Source organism: Thunnus maccoyii, chromosome 13 (assembly GCF_910596095.1).
Source record: "Thunnus maccoyii chromosome 13, fThuMac1.1, whole genome shotgun sequence".
Lineage (NCBI taxonomy): Eukaryota > Metazoa > Chordata > Actinopteri > Scombriformes > Scombridae > Thunnus > Thunnus maccoyii.
The window spans coordinates 15,968,936-15,989,726 of record NC_056545.1 but is presented as its reverse complement, the minus strand read 5'-3'; the positions used below and the strand labels follow the sequence as shown (position 1 = coordinate 15,989,726).

General features: G+C 38.4%; 2 protein-coding genes across 4 annotated transcripts; one reads left to right on the top strand and one right to left on the bottom strand.

The window, feature by feature from the left end:
• Positions 1–4,360: 4,360 nt before the first annotated feature.
• nsrp1 (nuclear speckle splicing regulatory protein 1) lies at positions 4,361–9,248 on the top strand. Its single transcript, XM_042432135.1, has 7 exons — positions 4,361–4,452; positions 5,741–5,831; positions 6,040–6,096; positions 6,215–6,343; positions 6,591–6,798; positions 7,383–7,485; positions 7,934–9,248. Exons 1-7 carry the CDS (start codon positions 4,433–4,435, stop codon positions 8,790–8,792), a joined length of 1,467 nt encoding a protein of 488 aa, XP_042288069.1. The 5' UTR covers positions 4,361–4,432; the 3' UTR covers positions 8,793–9,248.
• An 897-nt stretch (positions 9,249–10,145) lies between these two features.
• Positions 10,146–19,101, bottom strand: LOC121910805 (calpain-1 catalytic subunit-like). Of its 3 annotated transcripts, none has more exons than XM_042432132.1 (24): positions 18,917–19,101; positions 16,187–16,230; positions 15,444–15,585; positions 15,091–15,352; positions 14,872–14,959; positions 14,647–14,762; positions 14,418–14,551; positions 14,111–14,303; positions 13,956–14,030; positions 13,705–13,790; positions 13,468–13,539; positions 13,212–13,369; positions 12,906–13,069; positions 12,738–12,749; positions 12,398–12,600; positions 12,222–12,303; positions 12,048–12,122; positions 11,878–11,935; positions 11,675–11,730; positions 11,453–11,521; positions 11,173–11,251; positions 10,946–11,059; positions 10,663–10,715; positions 10,146–10,336 (listed from the first exon to the last, which is right to left on the bottom strand). In XM_042432132.1, the coding sequence occupies exons 4-24, from the start codon at positions 15,328–15,330 to the stop codon at positions 10,310–10,312; spliced, it is 2,154 nt and encodes a 717-aa protein (XP_042288066.1). In that variant the 5' UTR covers positions 15,331–15,352; positions 15,444–15,585; positions 16,187–16,230; positions 18,917–19,101; the 3' UTR covers positions 10,146–10,309. The 3 variants fall into 3 exon arrangements, with proteins under 3 accessions (XP_042288066.1, XP_042288067.1, XP_042288068.1); XM_042432133.1 differs by having other exon boundaries at positions 19,007–19,100; XM_042432134.1 differs by lacking the exon at positions 18,917–19,101 and adding an exon at positions 18,353–18,731.
• Positions 19,102–20,791: the final 1,690 nt, after the last annotated feature.

The window sequence follows — 20,791 nt, the reverse complement described above, 5'->3', positions numbered from 1 at the left end:
AACAAATTTAATGCATAGTGTACTCAGCCCAGGGATGTACCAAAAGTGACTTGTCAAGTCTTGAGACCCTGCGTTAGTCTCAACAGATGTGTCAACAAGCATAAAATAATAATATGAGAAAACTTTATGTGTATGTTGTATGTAGGTTTACTGCACAACAGTGTGCACAATTTTGTTTTCACGTGTTGTTTTAAGAGTTATTCTAAACCAAAGAGTAATGATTTAGCATTAAAAAAGGATCAAAATTGATGCAACAGAATCACAGATATTGATTGCATTCTTGTTGCTTGCCAAAATTGGTGTCTAAGTTGCCCACAATGCAACTAGATGACTGATAGTTCGGTCAGAGATACAGGTGCATTATGTTTGTAGCAGCCAATGGACATCACTTGAGGCAATTCGCACAGCTTCCTCTGGATCCACAAAAGATTACATACAACTTTTTTCACATACGCAGTAGTACTCCCCAAGACCTGTGAACAGTAAAAATGTAAAATGTAAAATCATTGGAATTCACCCTCAAGGCTGCTGTTCAGAAAAAAGAGAGCCCCTCCTACCTATAGGTTATCAGCCAGGAGTCATGTGATCTTTTTGTGTACAGATATGAGCTTCAATGAAGTGGGTGCAGCACTGACCAAGGGAAAATGCCAGGTGATATTTCATGACTCCTGATGTGTGGCCTGCCTGTCTGAACCTGTACTGCTACACTGTTATCTTCACTGCCTGAGGGTACAGATCAAGGATAGCAGCAACCATAGCCTGTGACAATCCACACACTCAAGTTTTAAGTGTGCGTCATCAGCACACGTAACACTACCCAGATACCGGTGCATGCAGGTATGCACAGATGTGTAGCACCAGCACTACCACTATCATTACAGCTTGTACAACCTGGTCTTCCCTTTCCTCTTACTCATAAACAATACTGGCCTGATACTCCTTGCCAAAAATCACAGATGTGGGTGGCATTTCAGAGGTCTGGATTCAAGGTGAGGTAAATATATTTGCATAGCAAATTTCAACAACAAGGCAATTCAAAGTGCTTTATGTAAAACATAATGGGCATCAAAACAAAATGTAAAAGAAACACACAATTACAATTTAATTTTAATACAATTAAAAAGAGTTAAATTAAAAATAAAATGAGCACATTCAGGCTAAAACAATACACAATAATGCAAAACATTCTCTGTGTTGACTTGTTGTGTTTTATTGCTACATCATTACACAAAGATAGGAGGAATGTGCCTCAGTTATTGAAACCAGAAAGACAATAGTGCCAGCATTTGTTTTGTCAGTCCTCTCTGATTTTTGGTCCTCACTTTACCACCTGTAGTGTGTACTCATCACTTCAACCATCCTGTCAATCTACCCATTTATCCACACATCCCAGATTTCATTCTGTCACGACTCCATCCATTCATCCATCCATCAGGCAGCTTTGGTCATTCTGTTTGTACCAGAGGGATTAGCAGTGAGGCCAGAGAGGAGATGAGATGGAGATTACGACAGAGATAATGGTGTTTGGATTTAGGGTCACTAACGGGAGGCATCAGGAACTCAAAGCTGCAGCTTTAATCACAGGTGAGCCATGTGCTCTCTGATCTGATTTAAGGGAATGACTTGCCACTGGTTTAGAAAACAGAGCAGCTGATAGTGTTGAAAATAACAAATGTCATGAGCAAATAAAATGAAATGAGAGCAATTTTCTTTGCTCCTACAATAGTAGCCACAGACTGACATTCATGGTTTCCTCTCCAGCCCAAAACAGCAGGCTCACTTGTATCTGTCATCACAGTTCATCTCTAAAAGAAGTCCTTCATGTCACTGACTTCCCTCAAAGTGTTGAGCTTCTGTCTGCTCATTGTAATTATTCTCAATAATATTTTTTTCATTGCATTTCATTGTATTTATTTTTTACCGAGAAAAACAGCGCAGAAATGTAAAACATCAACAAGCTGTGGGTCTGACTCGGTTTAGAAATTGTTTTCCAGCAGGTTTCCTGCTGTCCCACAGTGAGGACAAAGCAATAAATTAGCATAAAAACAAGACAAGCAGAGAATAGAAGTTGACAAGTTAAACAAAAAATATTCTTCATGTACTGTGCATGGGCTAAAATATGCTTAGAATGAATTCTCAACAAAATAATATGGCATTTGGCAAAAAATAGCAAGAAAGAGTAAACAAAATTTAAATGTATACAGACAAGTGTCACAGAATTCAAAGGGAACAATAAGATTGATTATTGAGACCATCAATCCATCATACCCTCTATAGCACTTTGGTATATGATGTGTGTTCACAGGAGTAGAATAGAAAATAGATACAGATGGGTGACAAATTAAAGGAAAAACCAGCACAGGTCTGAATGCTTGACCTACAATGAGAGGATCCGGTGGTTCTGTTATGCTTTGAGGAGCATTTTGCTGGCATGGTTTTGGGTCCACTTGTCCACTTAGAGGGACGGGTCACTGCAAATCAATACAAAGTTGTTCTGAGTGATCACCTTTATCCTATGATGAAACATTTTTATCCCGATGGGAGTGGTCTCTTCCGAGATGACAGTGCCCTAATTCATAGGGCACGAGGGGTCACTGAATGGTTTGATGAGTATGAAAATTATGTGAATCATGTGTTATGGCCTTCACTGTCACCAGATCTCAACCTAGCTGAACACCTATGGAAGATTTTGGACCGACGTGTTAGACAGCACTCCCCACCACCATCATGAAAACACCAAATGAGGGAATATCTTTTTGAAATTGGTGTTCATCCCTATAGAAGAGTTCAGAGACTGTAGAGTCAATGCCAAGGCACATTGAAGCTGTTCTGGTGGCCCAACACCTTACTAAGGCAATTTATGTTGGTAATTCCTTTAATTTGTCACCCGTCTGCATATTGTAAGCCTGCTGTTGTCTTGACCTCCTTTCTTATAATATTGACACTTTGGTTTCTGGTAATAGTGGTGATATAGAAAGTGGTTCCCAAACTTGAGATTAACCTATGAGGTCACAAAATGATTGAGGTATGAAAGTAAAAAAAAAAAAAGAAGTAAATCTACATTCTGCTACACACAGTATCTTATTTTTTGTTGGTATCACAGGGTCATAGGCAAAAAATAAATAAAAAATTGGGAGCCCCTGATACTGAATTAAATTTTACCAGCAAGTGAAAAAAGTGTGTTTAGAAAACTTTTCAGTAACTCATTTTTGGCATTATTTAGAAAAGGGATTCATTAGCCCAAGAGTTCAGAAGTTTTCCTCAACTCAGGACCATGAGCTGAGAGCAGTAAAATCACCTAAACAGGAGCTGCAATGTTTTCACACAACAACAATTGTAATATTGCTTTTGTATTCTGGATAATACAAAGGCCTAATGTTCAGAGTGTGACACTAGAAGGCTGTTTTCTCATTCATCTGCTGAAAATGGAAAGTTTCTCTGAAAATCTGATTTTAAGGAGTGGGCTGAGGAGCAGGATTTGTGACATCACAAATAGTTTGGAGTTGATCTTGGTCCAATATTCAACTATAGTTATATTTAGTTCAAAAAGAGTAAATGATCCCAGTAGTGGAGTATTGTATGTATATGGTGTTACGTTTGCTTACACTCATTACAAATGTTATATAGAGATTTGGCATTTTCTGTAGCTATTTGCAGAATGTAATCTACATTTTTCATAATCAGTAATTCTGATCAGTAATAGATCAAATCATTAAAATTCAGTGATAACGGTTATCTAGAACTATCCCAGAATTTTAAATTGAGGATACTATTTCATTTGTTTTAAAATGATTATCCTCAAATTATTCAAATTCATAAGTCTTTCACAATATAGATGGTGATATAGGTGACCTCCGTTAGAAAGCTGTTGCAAGTCAAGACACTTTCCTGGATTCAACCACGTTTTCTCCGTGTGCATATCTGAACGCTGGATTAATACATCTGTAATTTGTTGTCAGAGATTGATGCAATCTATCTGGAGCAAACATCAGTGTCAATCTGGAGTAATGTCGCCATCTAGTGGTTGACAATATGTAATAAACCACTACTACTTCTACAATTAAATATATTTTTACAGTTGGCTTAGGGATCTATGATAATCTCGTGTTTTTTGTGTTGATCCGACGGCATTTTCTGTCATTTTCTAATAGCCAAAATCAGTGATGAATCCCATTTTGTTCATCAGGGTCATGTTGCTTCTATTTGTAAATTGAAGTCCGCACATTCGCAACAGACTGACAAACAGATATGCGGCGAATAGAAACAAATGTAATAGTCAGCATTATAAAAAAAAGGTGTAAATGAATGAACACAAATAATAATAAAAACATGAAATAAATAAAACAACAGAATGGAGTTAAATAAAGACTGAATGAACTCACTAAAATAATTTGTCGAATCTGCCGTGGTCGTTCACAAACAGCAGAGCAAGATGGCGGTCCCTACAAAACAGTAAGTTGCAAAAATGCTAACATGGTTATGATGTGTGTGTTTAAATATCTTGGTTCGGTTTATAGTTGTAGTTATAGACATGCTAAATAAACTGATTCACTGTAGCAGCCGTGGTGTTGTTTTTAAATGCGATAGTTCACCCGTTGCTGCTCCTGCAGCTAAGCTAGTTAACGATAAGCTAACCTCGGTTATAAAGAAGCTAGTTCACGTTTACGAGACTCATACAAGCTATATATTTATCAATTTCCTCTTCATTTGACCAGAAAATCCGGTACATGGTCCTTTTGAGTTAAGACAACATTTACAGCCAACGTTAGCCACTCAAAATGCAGTTAATGTGGTCGATTTCACATAGCCGTTTCTGTTTTTTGGTGCATGACATACTGTACAATGGGAAGTGCACTTAAAAGACAGGTTCAGAAATCCTTTACTTTAGTAAAAGTACCAATACAGCAATGTAAAATTATTCCATTATAAGTCCTGCATGTAAGATCCTACTTAAGTAAAAGTGGTATCATATATATTGGTATTAGCATCAAAATATACCTTAACTATTGCATTAAAAGTAGTGGTTTGGTCCCTCTGACTGATATATTATTATATATGACATCACTAGATGATTAATACTGAAGCATCAGTGTGTAAGCAGCATGTTACTGTTGTAGCTGCTGGAGGTGGAGCTAGTTTCAACTACTTTATACACAGTTAGCTAGTTTAGTCCAGTGGTTCCCAACCTAAGGGTCGGGCCCCTCCAAAGGGTCACCAGATAAATCTGAGGGGTCGTGGGATGATTAATGAGAGCGAAAGAAGAAAAAACAAAGTTCTGATACACAAATCTGTTTTCAGTTTTTTGGAAACCACTGGTTTCATCTTTAACAATGTGTTGTATTTTAAAAGCTTGTTATATTATCCATCGTGTCAAATCTTCATCTGAAAAGTAACTAAAGCTGTCAAATAAATGTAGTGGAGTAGAAAGTACAATATTTCCCTCTGAAATGTAGTGAAGTTGATATATAAAGGAAAATACGCAAGTAAAGTACAAGTACTTCAAAATTGTACTTAAGTACAGTACTTGAGTAAATACACCACTGAAAATGAAGTATAAAACACTACTTGAACAGTGATCATTTTAATGTTCATTTGAATGGCTGCTTTAGTTTTGATATCAGAACCCTGTAGAGATGCCACTCCTCTTGATAAATATGTACGTGTGGAAGTTTTGCGAGTGATAAACATGTGAAGAGTACTGAACAGGATTTAAGAGACCTTGTTTCATGATTGTCCTCAGGTACGGGCTGATCTTGCCACAGAGGAAAGGAGCGTCAAAGACAGCAACCCTGCCGAAACCCTCAGTGTTCGGGGATGACTCTGATGATGAGGTGGGTGTAATTTTGGATTTGATATAAGCAGGACAGTATAACTTAACTCTTGTCATTCACCAACCATTGCATGCGATTCAGTTATGTTCACTATTATGCAAGCTAAAAGCACAATTTAGGGGAAAAAAACATATCCAGCTGTTAGTTGGCCTTTAGGAAATTTCTGCCCAAAGAGATTGAACGTGTTTTGTTATGTTTGGTTCCTCAGACTTCAGTTGGGGAGAGTCTGCAGAGAGAAGCTGTCAAGAAGAAGATGATGAAACAGGTGAGAATAGGGATTATATGACTATTATATTACTGGAAAAAATTTTATATGACTTGAGTCCACTTAGTGTTATGAACTATTTTCACTGGTCTTTCTCTCTCTCTCTCTCTGTCTAAAGACACGTTTGGAGATGCAAAAGGCCCTGGAACAAGACAGCACTGTATATGACTACGACTCTGTGTACGATGACATTCAAAAACAAAGACTTGAGAGCAACAAGAAAGTTCTTGGAGGGGCAGACAAAAGGGTAATGTTGTTTATGATGAACACTTGTATTGCTGCATTTGTCAACACTGGGACTTAAGAGTGATCTAATGGTTAGAGAGACTTTCCTTGAAGAGCCTGCACCAGCCAATGTGCATCCTACTAAAACGTCTTGGAGCAAGATTCTGTTTAGCTGATACTGTATTCTGACATCCTAGTGGAGGAGAAAAAGCAAAATGTGAGCTAGAACTTACTCATGAACATTTATATTTCCTGTTTTCTCTTTACAGCCAAAGTATATCCATCAATTAATGAGAGCAGTCGAGGACCGAAAGAAGGAACAAGAACGGCGGGAAGAGAGGAAGATCCAGAAGGAAAGGGAGGCAGAGGGAGAGCAGTTTGCTGATAAAGAGGCTTACGTTACCTCCGCTTACAAGCAAAAACTGCTGGAGCAGAAGGAGGAGCAGGAGAGGGAGAAGAGAGAGGCAGAGATGGAAGGTTAGACTCTTTATGACAATTTTTTTTTTTCAGTTAGAAAAAAACAACCAAAACAGAAAGGTGCTGTAAAAACAAAAAACCCAACCAAATAATGGAGCAGGAGGGTGGAACAACTACTGGCTAAACACTGAGGACCAATATCTGTAATCAGAAAAACACAATGCAAGCCCTGTTTTCATATTGAAGCAATCTATGTCTGTCTGTCTCTCTCACATTAGTTATCCAGCACCACACACTCACATCTACCCTCTGATTTCTGTATTTGGTTCTGTTTTCTGTATCTGCAGCATGTTTCTGTAGTCTTTTGTTTTTCCTCACTTTGCGTTTTTTTTTCCCTAAATGCACGTGTTGTTATATTTGTGAAAATGTTTTTCTCATTTGCATTTGTTGTCTAAGTCTCAGTGTGTTGAGCTCTCAGGACCACCAAAGATTTTGAACTCAGATTTCAAACCATCTATGAATACAGCTTAAATTTGATTTGTTTTTTTTGCTTTTCTTCTGGTGTCAAAACCCTTTTGCATACTATAGCTAGGCAATATCAGTAAAAGAAATACCTTGTTTTTAATTATTTTTGTTTTTCTTAGCTGCTTTGGATGTGAAGAAACAAAAAGATCTGAGTGGCTTCTACCGACACCTGCTGAATCAGACTGTAGGAGAGGAGGCGATACCAGATCGCTCAGCAAACAGGTCAGTCATAACTACACAGCACTGGCTCACTCGTTTGAACTACTTCATATACAGTTAGCTAGTTAGGTCCAGTGGTTCCCAACCTAGGGGTTGGTCCCCTCCAAAGGGGTCCCCAGGTAAATCTGAGTAGTCGTGAGATGATTAATGGGAGAAGAAAGAAGAAAAAACAAAGTTCTGATACACGAATCTGTTTTTAGTTTTTGGACTTTTTCTCTAATCTTTGATTTTTGGTGAAATACTGGATCATTTGAACATTTATTGAAATTTCAGTTGTAACTACGCAGCATATTTTTAGCCATGCTAGCAGCAAACAAACAAACAAAAAAAACTAATGACATTCCCATCAACGTCAGCTAGAGTTTGTGTTAAGAAGAAAATGTTGGTTTGCTAACACTCTAAGCTAAAATATTCTGAGCCTTTAATTGTATCTCTGTTCTTGCTTTCACAGAACTCAAACCTCAAAGGTTTCAAAAGACACAGAGACAACCTCACCTGTTCCCTCACCTACATCCCATGACAATATCCCGAGTTCCTGTAGTGACAGTGAGGAGGGGCATGAGCAGAAGTCTGGATTTAGCAAACCCGGGGCTGGCTCTACACACTCAAAACGCCAGTACAGACAGAGGTCGCCTTCATCAGGGAGCGACGAAGATAGGGAGAAGGAGAGAGAGAGGGAGAGGGACAGACAAAAGAAGAGCCACAGAGAGCAAGACAGAGACAGAGTTAGAGGGAGGGACAGAGATAGAAACAGGGGAAGGGAAAGGGATGACAGGCATGGAGGAAGAAGAGACGACAGAGATAGAAGGAAAGACAGGGAGAGGGACAGAGACAGAGGCAGAGAAGATGACAGAGGCAGAGACAGAGACAGAGAAGATGACAGAGGCAGAGACAGAGGCAGAGAAGATGACAGAGGCAGAGGCAGAGGGAATACAGAGAGGGAAGACAGGCACGGGAAGAGGGAGAGGAGCCCTAAAGACAGAGAGCGGGATAAGAATGGGGAAAGAGAAAGGAGGAGGAACCCAGAAGAAGACAAGCGGAAAGATAAAGATCGAGTTGAAGACGAGGAGAGAAGGATGGACCCAGAGAAGGAACTGAAGAGGGACGACAAAGATCCAGAAAAGAAGGAAGCAGTCGGAGAACAGAGAAAGGAAAAGGAAGGCGAGGAGAAAGAAGAAACGGAGGACAAGGCGAACAAGTTTGCTAAGCGCTGCACTGATCAGACTGTGAGTTCGGCGAGAGAAAGGTACCTGGCCAGACAGATGGCACGCTCAACCTGTAAGACCTATATCGAGAGGGAGGAGGACTGAGAGCTGTCCAGCTCATGATGCAAACATCCCTGAAACTCATCCGTATCTGCATGGTGTATTAGAAGATGAGGCTGACATTATTCTATATGTCTTGTTGTTAGCAAATCCCACGAACAAAAACGTTAGAGTTAGATTAACAAGTTAGTTAATCTCTCAATACTTTTTGACTTCTCTACTCTGTGTGTGTTTGTTTTTACTCAAAATGTGTCTTTAAAAACAGATCACAAATATATATTTACATGTAGCTGGACACTGTAGTTTCTAACAAATGTTCTTCAAACAGGACTAAAGTGTGCGCTTGTTGGGGATTTTTTTTTCAGCTGCAGATGAATACACTTTTAGTTCACTATTGAGTATTTATGGTGAAGCAAACTAGTGCCCATGTTCAGCATAAGGACAGTGATGCTCAATTAGAGCTGCAACAATTAGTTGATTATTTGATAAATTGATAGAAAATTAATAACTGTTGGTCTCTATTTTGTAATGGTTGAAGTTCATTTTCAAGCAGAAATGCAAAACATTTTATGGTTCCAACTCCTCAGATGTAAGAATTTGCTGTCTTACACTATGGTGCTATACTGAATATGTTTGGATTTGGGACAAAACAATACATCTGATGACATCACCTTGGGCTCTACAAAATTGTGATGGGCATTTTCCCTACTTTTTGATATTTCATAGACCAAATGATTATCTGATTAATTGAGAAAATAATTGGCAGATTAAGCAGTAGTTAAAGTGTTTTTTATTGTTTTTGGACGACAGTGGTCGTCTGTAGCACTGAGGAATCGTTCATATCAAGCTCTGGCTACACTGGCCAAACCTGTTTGTAGAATTCATACATTTTAGTCTTTACATGGGATTTGTTGACAATAAGAACATTATTGAGTATAACTGAGCCAACCTTATCCTGTAACCACTGACACCACCATGCACTGCAATGGACAGATTCATACAGCAGAGTGTGCTCATGACCTTTAGTGACGAGAGAAGAGAAAGACATGGACAATAATAGATTCTTTGGGTGATTTTTGATGTATTATTGTTAAATAGGAATGCTGATTTATAAATATGTGTTTTGAGCCCCTTGGTTCATCATCATCATCATACATGAACGAGTGTGTACAGGAAATTATATCTTATTAATTAATTGGGAAGATGGATGAATGTGGAGTGACATGTGAGGCAGTGATGCATTTGATCAGCTTTGTTGAGGTTTTGTATTTTTCTGGTGTAGTCAGCGCTGAGTTAATAAAACAATTTCCAGCCCAAAGTTTCCTCAGTTGATTAATGTTTATTCTTCAATCACTTGCAGTTCATGGTAAAACATGCACAGGATTATTGGATATGTGATTTTTCCCACCTCATTATTCAGAGTGACAAGCTAACAACATTTATTCCAAAACAACAGTTTGATCACAGAGATGTATTACTGCTTCACAGGGTTTGTGTTACTAGTAAAACCAATGTTTGATTGCAGTAATCTCTTCTGTGTCTCCTCTGCTGTCAACTCTGGTCTAGTTGTACAATGTGCTGCTGGACCACTGAAACAAAAGAAAAGGCAGTTAGTATCCTTAAGGCACTGATATCTTAAAGCTATACCATGCAGGATTTTGCATACAAAAATAATCTCTCTCAATCATCACTTATAAGCCACCAGAAGTGTGTGGTGGTTTATTTATCTTTATTTATATATCTCTGGTTGAACTGGGGAGGAGGGGCCAACTTTGAATGCTGTGTTTACAAACATCAACCACAAATCCTGCATAGTATACCTTTAACTTTAACACATGGAGCATTGCACAAAATGGTTCCCACATCATCTGTTTGTATGATGGCAGAGTAAATCCATAACTGGGATTCAACTTACCTCTTCCCAGGTCATGTGGATCATTCCATCGGATGAGGTGCTCTTGAAAAGATCTGTGAGGAAAACAACCCAGAAACATCACAAAATCAGGCAAATTCCACTTCAGCTAAATGTTCTATAAACTTTATAAACTTTTCAAATCTATGATGTGTGTTTGAGTTTGTTCAGAGACTATTTTGGGGATTTCAAGTCAGATTTTGTCACTTAACCCCACTGCTGAACAAACACGAGCCTAAATTTTGTGGTTTTGAAAGCGGTGCAACTGGTGGTTGCGATCACTCACCCGATCTATTCTCCATGCGCAGCATGAGAGTAATGAAGTCCTCCAAGGTGGTGTATGAGTAGCCTGAGTACCGGTAAATCATCAGCCTCACCGTTAAATCATTCATGTCCAGTCCTGTTACAAACACAAGATGAACTCCGGTTACAATTGAGAATAAGAAGTATGTTCCCCTATCTTGTATCGGTAAAGATTATTTTTAGGTTTCAGTTACCGATAAATATTGTTACCTTTAGCTTCAATTGCCTTCTGGACCTCGTAGTCAGACAGGGCTCCGCTGCTGTTCAAATCTGAGCGATGGAAGAGTTTCTGAAAAAAGAAAGATGAATGTAAAACTAAGAAAATGTTTGTCAGATTTTCATGTTGTTGTTTTTTTAATTATTAACTGCACATCACAGACACATCAAGCTTTTGTCTACAATTTTGAAATGTGTCTTGGATAACTAACACTCAGAAAATGAGATTAATTATTTGAAATATGTCTTCATCGTGCCCTTTTTGCTGCATTACCTTGAATTCATCCATCTTGGTCCAGAGTTTTGAGAACTCAGCAAAGCCCATCCTCATGTTTCGGTCAGTCTTTGTAAGTTAAGGAAGTCTCATCAAAAATAGATTAAAAAACAATTAAACTCCTAATCAGAATGTTTTTACTTTCTGGCATGACAATATAGGGTGATTTGTAAGACAAAAAGAACATCTAAACGCGGTAAAACATTATTTTTTGTAGGATACATCCATCATAGCAATCATGCTTCTGCAGGTGTCCGTACCGAAGCCATAGGAGGTTCCTGTGAACAGTAGACACAGAAAAACTCAAATCCCCAGAGAAACTCGACTGGTTGTAAAACTGCCAAAAGATTTTGAGTGACCATTCATAACAAATGATTAGGATTTTGAATATTTTGAAAGCACACACATGAAATAAATCAACTCACCATGAGGGAAGTTGTCATTCAGGAGCCTCTTGAGCTGTCTGGCAGTCAGCTGACCCCTCTGACAGCAGACACAGAAACAACAACTGATCAATCGATATCAGAAAAATAGACAAACAGACAAGCAGACGGATGAGTGAAGACAGATGGAAAAGCAGAGAAAAACACCACACCTGGTCAGCGTAGCGTTTGAACAGGGTACGGGTGGGGTCCCTGGTTGTGTCATCGTCGTCGTCATCAGATGGCGGCTTTAAGGGAACAAAATGTATCAGGTCGTTACTAAAAAACAAAAGTTAATAGATTACACACCATATCGGTAAAGAGTGCTATATTCTTTCATTCCATACCTCAGGAAGATCCCCGTCATGGTCATGGTCATGGTCATGGTCATCATCATCATCATCATCATCATCACCTCCATGATGGGGACTGGAAGCGGAAGAGAATATATTAAAAATCAGACTACTACACCAAAGTAAAAGTCTCCGTTTTGGACTTTTATGGCGAATATCAAAGTCCTTACGTGATTTTACTTTCGGCCTTGGAGAAGACGGTGAGAACAAAGTCTGCAGTCTGGTAGGGTTTCATGGTGGAGGGGACGATCACGTATTCCCCAAGTTCCAGACTGTGCTTCTCAATCAGATCCCTTTCGTAGCTGTACATTTGCTTACGCTTAATAGGCCTGTTTTTGTCAAAGAAGGAGCGACCCAGACGTCCTGATGGTGTCTGAAAAGAACATGAATTGTATTAAATGTAATGAAATTGTTTCCTGGGCATCAAATTGCATTATTTAGGTTATTTAAATGTGATATTTGCTTTGTGTGCACAGGCAGAGTGTGATATTTCTTCTTCTATGTCCTTACCCCTGGTGGAACCTGTTGGATGTGAAATGAGAAGAGAAATGTCATTATACTGTATATAGTTTTCAAATCAGTAAAAAATGCATGTCACAGCAATAGTCTAAAACAATGACTATTAATTTAGTGGAAGGAACATTAAATATTTAATGAAGTAAAATCCAGGGTGCAGACCTTGAAGACGGTAATGCCAATTGGGTGATGTCTTTGCTTTGCGTCTCTGCGATTCTCTTCTCGAGGTTTCTGCATCAGAGAAATCAAGATGTTGTTGTCTTTCTCCTCATCCCTGTCTATTTTGGTCACCTGGATGCGGAACTGAGGATTCGTCCGAAAGGAGGCTACAGGCGATGAGAAACATTAACAAGGTAGATGACATGTCAGAGAGGTGTGGTGTTTTGTGTTTGCATACATAAAGGAAAAAGACACAAAAAACATGTCCCTGCAGTTACAGTTAAAGGTAAGGGAGTGAATTTGACTCACAGTAGCTGACGTTGCCACCTGCAGATTTGCCGGATATCCAGCTGCCGTCGTAAATCATGCACTTCCACTGGCAGGTGAAGTCCCCATCCAAAAAGTTAGGGTTCTCACAGCAGACGCTCAACATGTTGAAGTACTGACAGAAGTCCTCCAACTCCATCCTGACACACAAAGGCAGGCGCAGCATTCATTGAACCTTACTGTAAATACAACTGTGTGTTTTTACAAGAAAACATGGTATATTTAATAACTTATTTACCAGAACTCTCCATCCTCGCGGTCAGTACACTTGGCCCGATCGTCTGGGCTTATTCTGCTCCACATATCTGACCTAGGCACCAGAAAAAAATAAATGAATGTCACAATTCAACATATTGAGACTGAACAGTATTGGTTATTTTTCTTCACAGAAAAATAATAAGTCTTCAGTTGCAGTGTAAGCTATTTTATTGCTATAACATGCATATATTTATGGATGGATGATTAATTCAAATACTTGTCGCTCCATTTTCCGTTCCACTCCTGCCTGCCCCAAGGGTTCATGATTCTCACCAGCTTCACTTTGGAGCCATAATACTCCACCTTAAGATGAAATGATAAATTAACAAATTAAATAGGAAACTTGTAATGCTTCTATTATGGAACTTCTAGCCAATACCACATTATTGCTGACAAAATCTAGCTGGAAATTAAACTCCTAAGGCTCTTAAGTATGAGCACATTAACTTATGCAGTTCTACAGTTTACCTCAGTGACTGCTGTGACAGAGTAAGCATGTGAATCCACCAATCCGGTGTGTGCCACGGTGTTCACAATCCTATCCTGTAAAAGATAAAACAGTTAAATTACTCCAATGAGTTTGATTTTTTTTATTTTTTTTCCTCTAAGAAACTGGTTCTTACCCCTTTCGGTGCTGTACCACAGCAAATCATTGACTTGCAGCCAGTGGCTCTGCTCAGTGAGAGCCACAGCTCCTTATCATGGGAAGAATCATGGATCTGCCTGAGTGGGTAGGTCATGTGCACGCCTCCACAGAAATCCTTGCAGGCCTCTGATGGTAACCCGGCATTCATTTCTGCGTATGAGCCACACACCCTGAAGGAGACATAAAAAAAGATGTTTGCAAATGCTATATATGCAACTGGTTATAAAAACCTATAGTGACCTACTAAATTGCTCTACATGAGGGTGAGTGAGTTGTTTACATACTTGGCATATGCTTTCTCCATCAGAGGAGCCCAAAACTCATTTCCACCTTTGGAGCGCACAGAGAGCAGCTGCTTGTTGAGTGTTGGCAGGTAGTCATCAATGACAACATCCACCCACTTGCCATACCTCCAGAACTGACAGAGAAAGGACAAGTAACAATTAAAATTAGCCGATGACCAGAATGTATTGTGCAGATATATTGTGAAAGCATTATGTACTAATTTTTTACCCTGAAGTGAAATATTCCTGCATAGTCCTTGAAGGACTGGTCCATGGGTACAACTTGCACCATCAGGCCTTTCTGGAATGTCAGTGCAGAAATTGCAGCCAGAAACCAGCAGTTACCTGGTAAATGAAGAAAACATATGCTTTTCTCAAACACTGCCACATAGTACAAAATTTCACCTAAGCAAGATATGTTGTCTTTAGTTGTAAGCCAGAAAGTCTTGCTTACCCACACTGCCCTGACCGAAGTCAAACCGTGAGGCTCCTCTCACGCAGAAGACAGGCTCGCTGTCATTGCCTTGTGCTTTCAGGATGTCCTGGACAAAACAACAAGGGGAAAAAAAACAGATGTAGACACAGATGTAAAAACATAAACATAAGAAAAAAAAATCTAACTTCAGAATATGTATGAGGAGGAAAAAACATAGGCATATATAAAGTATTTTACTGATGGTCGAAGCCATTCCACTTGGTCCTCTCTCCAGCTGCTCATATCAGGCAGGTCTCCCAGAGATCGGTTGTCAGGTGGGAAGGTTCTGTCCACAAACAGCCTGCCTCTGCGGAGGCTGTTAGCTTTCAGCTGCGCATAGTCTTGGTTGTCGTACTTGGCAGGGTTAGATGAGCTTCCCTCACTGCCATCCTGGTAACGCAAGTTGATGATGGACGTGCAAGTTCCAGATCCAGACATGTTGATGAGAGGTTTCAGATCTCTGGGATAGAAGAAGAAAGACAAAATAAGAGAATTCTGAATCTAATTTGTAATGCAAAATCTATGTTTCAGAGATGAATGGAGATAATTACCTGAGAGACTGCTGCAACCAACTGCTGCTTCCTTACAAGAGAAGTCTCTTGGAGATGCCCAGTGTGGTCTGTGCAACGATCAGCAGACTGTCCCTCACTTATATTCGCACCGTGTTACATAAGTCTGGAGTCAGACCCGCCCCTAAATATTAAAATTACAGGTTTCTGGTTGGAAAAACTGGTTTTCTGGTATAAATCACAAGCTCCACTTAAGTGTCACCTGATATTGACATTGTCTCCCGTCATGTCAAGTCTGCCTACATATTTTATAAAAAGCTCTGGACATTTATGGGCTTGACTGAACAGGAGCTGTGTTGAAGACTTCACACAGAGCAACAGGAATCTGTGAAACTGTGTGTACATTTTATGTGTACATGTAAATTTATATTTTCTGTTTTTCTTCTCTGTAAGAATATAAACTTGACTGATTTTTTTTTCATATTTCATGGTCTTTTAAGTGAACATCTTCGCACATACAGTGAGGTGCAGATCAATGTGAGCTTAAATAAAAAAAAAATTTTTTTAAAAAATGTAAAAAAATAAAAATAAAAAACATGTTGCGAAACTCTGCAAAACACTATGTTTGAGTACACAGCATGTTTATATCTCAGTGCATGTACAACAGTTGTTTTTACAAGTTGTTTTCAACTGAGCTATTTCTCTTAAAAAGTGACTTTAGCCTACAACAATTGGGGGAATTTTTCTCTAGGCTATTTTATGCTGGTGGGATCAGTGAGACTTACCAGTGGCAAAATTGGTTCTTAAGGACTGTCACGCACACAGCGATCTACAAGAAAAAAAAATGTTTTAAAATATTCTTTTGAAATAAGAATAAAAATATTTGCATGAAAGCAAGAAAAAAATGAATTGAGGAATATGATGTTTGACACTTTATTAAATGAACTTGTGATCTGTGTGATCTTTAGTATGCGGCTCACTTTGCAGTAAATGAGATCGTGATATTACAGTTGCACTTGTAGCTTCTATGTGAGTTAAAACACATTGTTTTAGCAATAAAATTAGCACCAACTCAAATCACACGGCAGCATTTACAGATTTGGGAAATTTATGTTTTCTCTCTACTATGCTGCTGGGATTACTGAGACTTGCCTGTGGCAAAATTTGTTCTTAAGGACTGTCACGCACACAGTGATCTACGAGAGAAAAAAGTTTTTAAAACATTCTTTTGAAACAAGAATAAAAATATTTGCACGAGAGCAAGAAAAAATGAATAAGACTTGCTTATTTCAACCACCTTTTGATTAAAATATGTGAAATTTGTACAACTGCATCATTACCACATATACTATGCACAGCATAAGCAATGTGATACTGCTAGGAGTTGTCAAATAGATCAGTCATCAGCGATCAAATGCTTCAAGTCTTGAGACATTTTCAGCTCAAGTGGTTAAAGAATAATAAGATTATTGGAATAATTAAAAGCGTCACATCACATATTTAACCCTTCTCCTGAAACAACTGCACAGGACCAGGCTTCAAGATGAAATAAAACATGTACACTGGGTGGGCACAATACAGGCAACACCTATAGCCTTTAAAGCACAAATAGCCCTGTGAAAAATGGATAAAAGAAAAGAAATAGGCTTATACAATGCAATAATACAAACTGTTTGGGATACTGAAATGAAATGCTACCTGTACATTAGGTGCAAAGTGTTTTAAACAAAACCATAACATCTATGGCACTAACCTGCAAAACTTTCTCAGTAAAAGCTCCATTAATAGTATTAAATATCAGGGCTGCTGTAAGATTTTATCGTGTACACACCCTTTAGGTACTCCGTGGCTCCCCTTTGAATATTCCTAATAATGATTTTATGCCAATTCGGACTTGGGTTGTGAAATAACTACTGAATTAGGTAGCAGAATTCATGCATTAAACACTTATTACACTGATTAATAAACAGCAACGCAACCAGAACAATGAAAGAAGAATATGAAGATGTTAAATGCAAATGTTGTATGTGCACACAGCGCACAGCTGTGGGAATCTGTGCTCCATCAACAAGTCTCAACACATGACAATAATTCTCAGTCTGTTCCTTACATGTTTTTTTCAAAGGCTCACTGTTGCCCTTGGGACAAATGGTGTCCAAACAAGATATATCCATCACAGGCAGACAGACAGGTGGTTCATAATTTGCATGTAGTTCTGCAGTTCTAACCTCATATTACATATTATGTAAGACAGAGTCAGAACATGAAGTACAGCTGAACAGAGTCGGGTATATAAAATTAGAAATTCAGTGTAATTGCATTATTACTTGAATATTCCTCTAGTTTTATGAACACTGTAGCAGTAAAAATAAAAGAAACCAAAAAACAAAACAAAATGCAAACATGCAGGTAAACTCTAGTGGGTGGTGCTGTCAGTGTTTTCCAGGCTGTAAAACGAGTATTTTTATGGCACAAGTGACAAGGTCTTTAGAAATGTTTGTGATGTACAGACAAGTCATAATGATGGAACATAAAATATTGGATGATGTGATAATTTTCATTCAGAGAAAAGACATTGAATGAGCATTTTTCTGTTTTGTTTTTGGGTGTCCTGGTGCAAAATGTGGAAAGATATCGTGCACATCATCACATAGCGACTCCCATGTCTACATACTTTTACACACGCAATGCCCAGATTTCATGCATCACATCAGATTTTTGTTTTTGCACCTTTCTTTCTTTCTTTCTTTCTTTCTTTCTTTCTTTCTTTCTTTGAATGATCAACCCCATAAAACTTGCTTTGTGCAGTACTGCTGTATTGAGGTATTATTTAGAATTTTTTTAAGTAGAAACTAATGAAGTAGTTCCTCTATTTATGCTCTTTTTTATGCTTTCCCACAAGGCTGAAGTCATGAGTGACACAACAAAACCTTTTTTTTTTCTTCACTCACCTTCTGACATGGCGGTTCATACTGTACGTCTGGACATTCTTCACATGATAAACTTTACCCTCAAGGTAAAAGTATGAATTCCAAACATTTCATTCCTAAAACAGGCTGTTTCAGAGATAAAGGCTTAGTAGACGTTTTTCACCAAAAACGAGAAATCAAAATTAATTACTGAACATAAATCCAGAAAAAAAAAAGTTTTTCCTCTGCATTTATCAAACAGCCTTCATTCGTTTGACTGTAAGACTTCAAATCGTTGGCTTCTTCTACTAAATACAACTTGTGGTTATCAATTTCTGGCAACTCTACCACTTACGTGAGAAGCTAAATCAATGCTAGTCATGAAAATTACTGAGCCATGGACCACAAAATCAATCAAGCATTTCACAGCAGAAAGCAAGAATATTGAAATATTGCTATCTGGGACAGCAGGATGTTCGCAAAGCAGCGTGTTACATCGTTTTCCCGACACTGTTCATGAAAAGTACCGAATATAAATGCGCATGCTATAAGCTGTTATCATGGTCATAGTAAAGATCTACATGGTGATCGTGTTTACTTTCTCACCTGCGAGTACACAGCAGCAGAACTAATAAATAATGACAGTAGGTCTCAACTCATGCTACGATCAAACCGGTTCATGAAAGCAGAATTTACCTCCAAGCAAAGCTTTCAGCACCTCACAGTCAGTTTAGCTTTGCTTTCACCTGTGTTTAAATGGGCATTTGAAACCATAACAACAATTTACAAGGAATGCATACAACGCATGCAGTAACACAGCGTATTGCGACATCCCTGCTCCACTGAGACTATAAATATAATTTTAATAAGTCTGCTACTCATATAAACATTTCTACTTTTCTGTCATCATCCTGCAGGTCTACAAAAATGTTTGCCAGTGCTGAATTATGACACAGTGAAGAAGCTAAATAAAAATAGCCTGTAGATATTAACAGTGAGAAGAGATTTGGCATGAAATTAAAAAGGAAAGTCTACACTATAATTTATTTGAAGATTGTTTTTTTGGCTCTGAGTTTGGGATGTTGTAAACCTTAATTAAGTATGTAAATATATCATGTTCATGTCATATATAATCAATGCCTGCACAACAAGTTGGGGAAAGTTGTTATTCAGCTGAGTTATTTGTAAAAGGTGAGTTTTTTTTTGGTATAAATCATGAGCTCTACAGAAGTGTCATCTGACATTGACATTGTCTCCTGTCATGTCAAGCTTGTCTGTTTATTTTGTTAAAAAAAAAACATTTATGGGCTTGACTGAACAGAATCTGTGTTGTAGACTTCACACAAAGCAACAGGAATCAGTGATACCGTGTGTACATCTTAAACGTGTAAATTTACATTCTCTATTTTTCTTCTCTGTAAGTGCATAAACTCAAATGATTTTTAGTCATTTAAGTGAACATCTTTGCACACACAGTGAGGTGCGGACCAATGAAAGTTTCAATGGAAGTCCATAAAAATAAAAACATGTCATAAAATTCTCCAGTACACCCAAGGAGAGTTGAATGGAGGGCAACTGGACTTGTAGACACTTGAAGATGTTCATAGGTAGGTAGGTCAACATAGGTAAACTGCTGAGTCTTGACCTGAGTTGGCTCTCCCGTGTTAAGTCATGTGTTTGTTTAATGGTTGATATACACGTCTGTGCATTCATTACTGCATTAGACTGCATACACTTGGTTGCTTTTGTTGTGTTTGGGTGTGCCGTCTTTCAGGTGGACCAGTTTCTGTCTTAGTGTGTTGCTGGGTTTGCTCTGATGTCATAGTGAAAGATCTAGCCATAAGTTCAGGAGTTGAATGAACAATAATACAAATAGGTTTTGAGGTGATTTAAAGATTTGAAGGTTTGAGCGTCACTGTGGCATGAAACTCTTGAGTTGTGTCGCCCAAATCCACAAACTGAAAGAGGGACAGAATCTCAGGTGAGGTTTGCACATTACCTACAGGCTTCCATACATTTAGTTTATTGTGACAATTATTGTGTTTATGATATGTTATTTAAATTCTGGCCTCAGATTTATAGTGAAGTAGTCAGAGGAAAAAATCATGATACTAATCTGGTTTCAGGCAAGTCAGGAAATGCATATTCAGTGAGGTAAACATTTTGCAGAGTCAGGCTCTTTATGTGTGTATGTGTGTGTGCGCATCTATGAATGAGAAAAGAGTGATCAAGAGCAAGTACACATATGCAATTATTTTGCTCCCTACTGAGGTTAAAACCAAACCTACGGCCTTGGTATTCACAAATGTTTCATGATGTTTTCTGCAAAGATAAAAGATGATGTTCTTATAGAGAAAGTTTTGCAAATGCTAAACTATGTCAGTGATAAACTGTTCCAGTACAGCGTGGTCAGTCATGCAATAAAACTTGGAACAATGGGACGTCTTTCACCCACAACTGACTGTGGATGTAAATCAAATT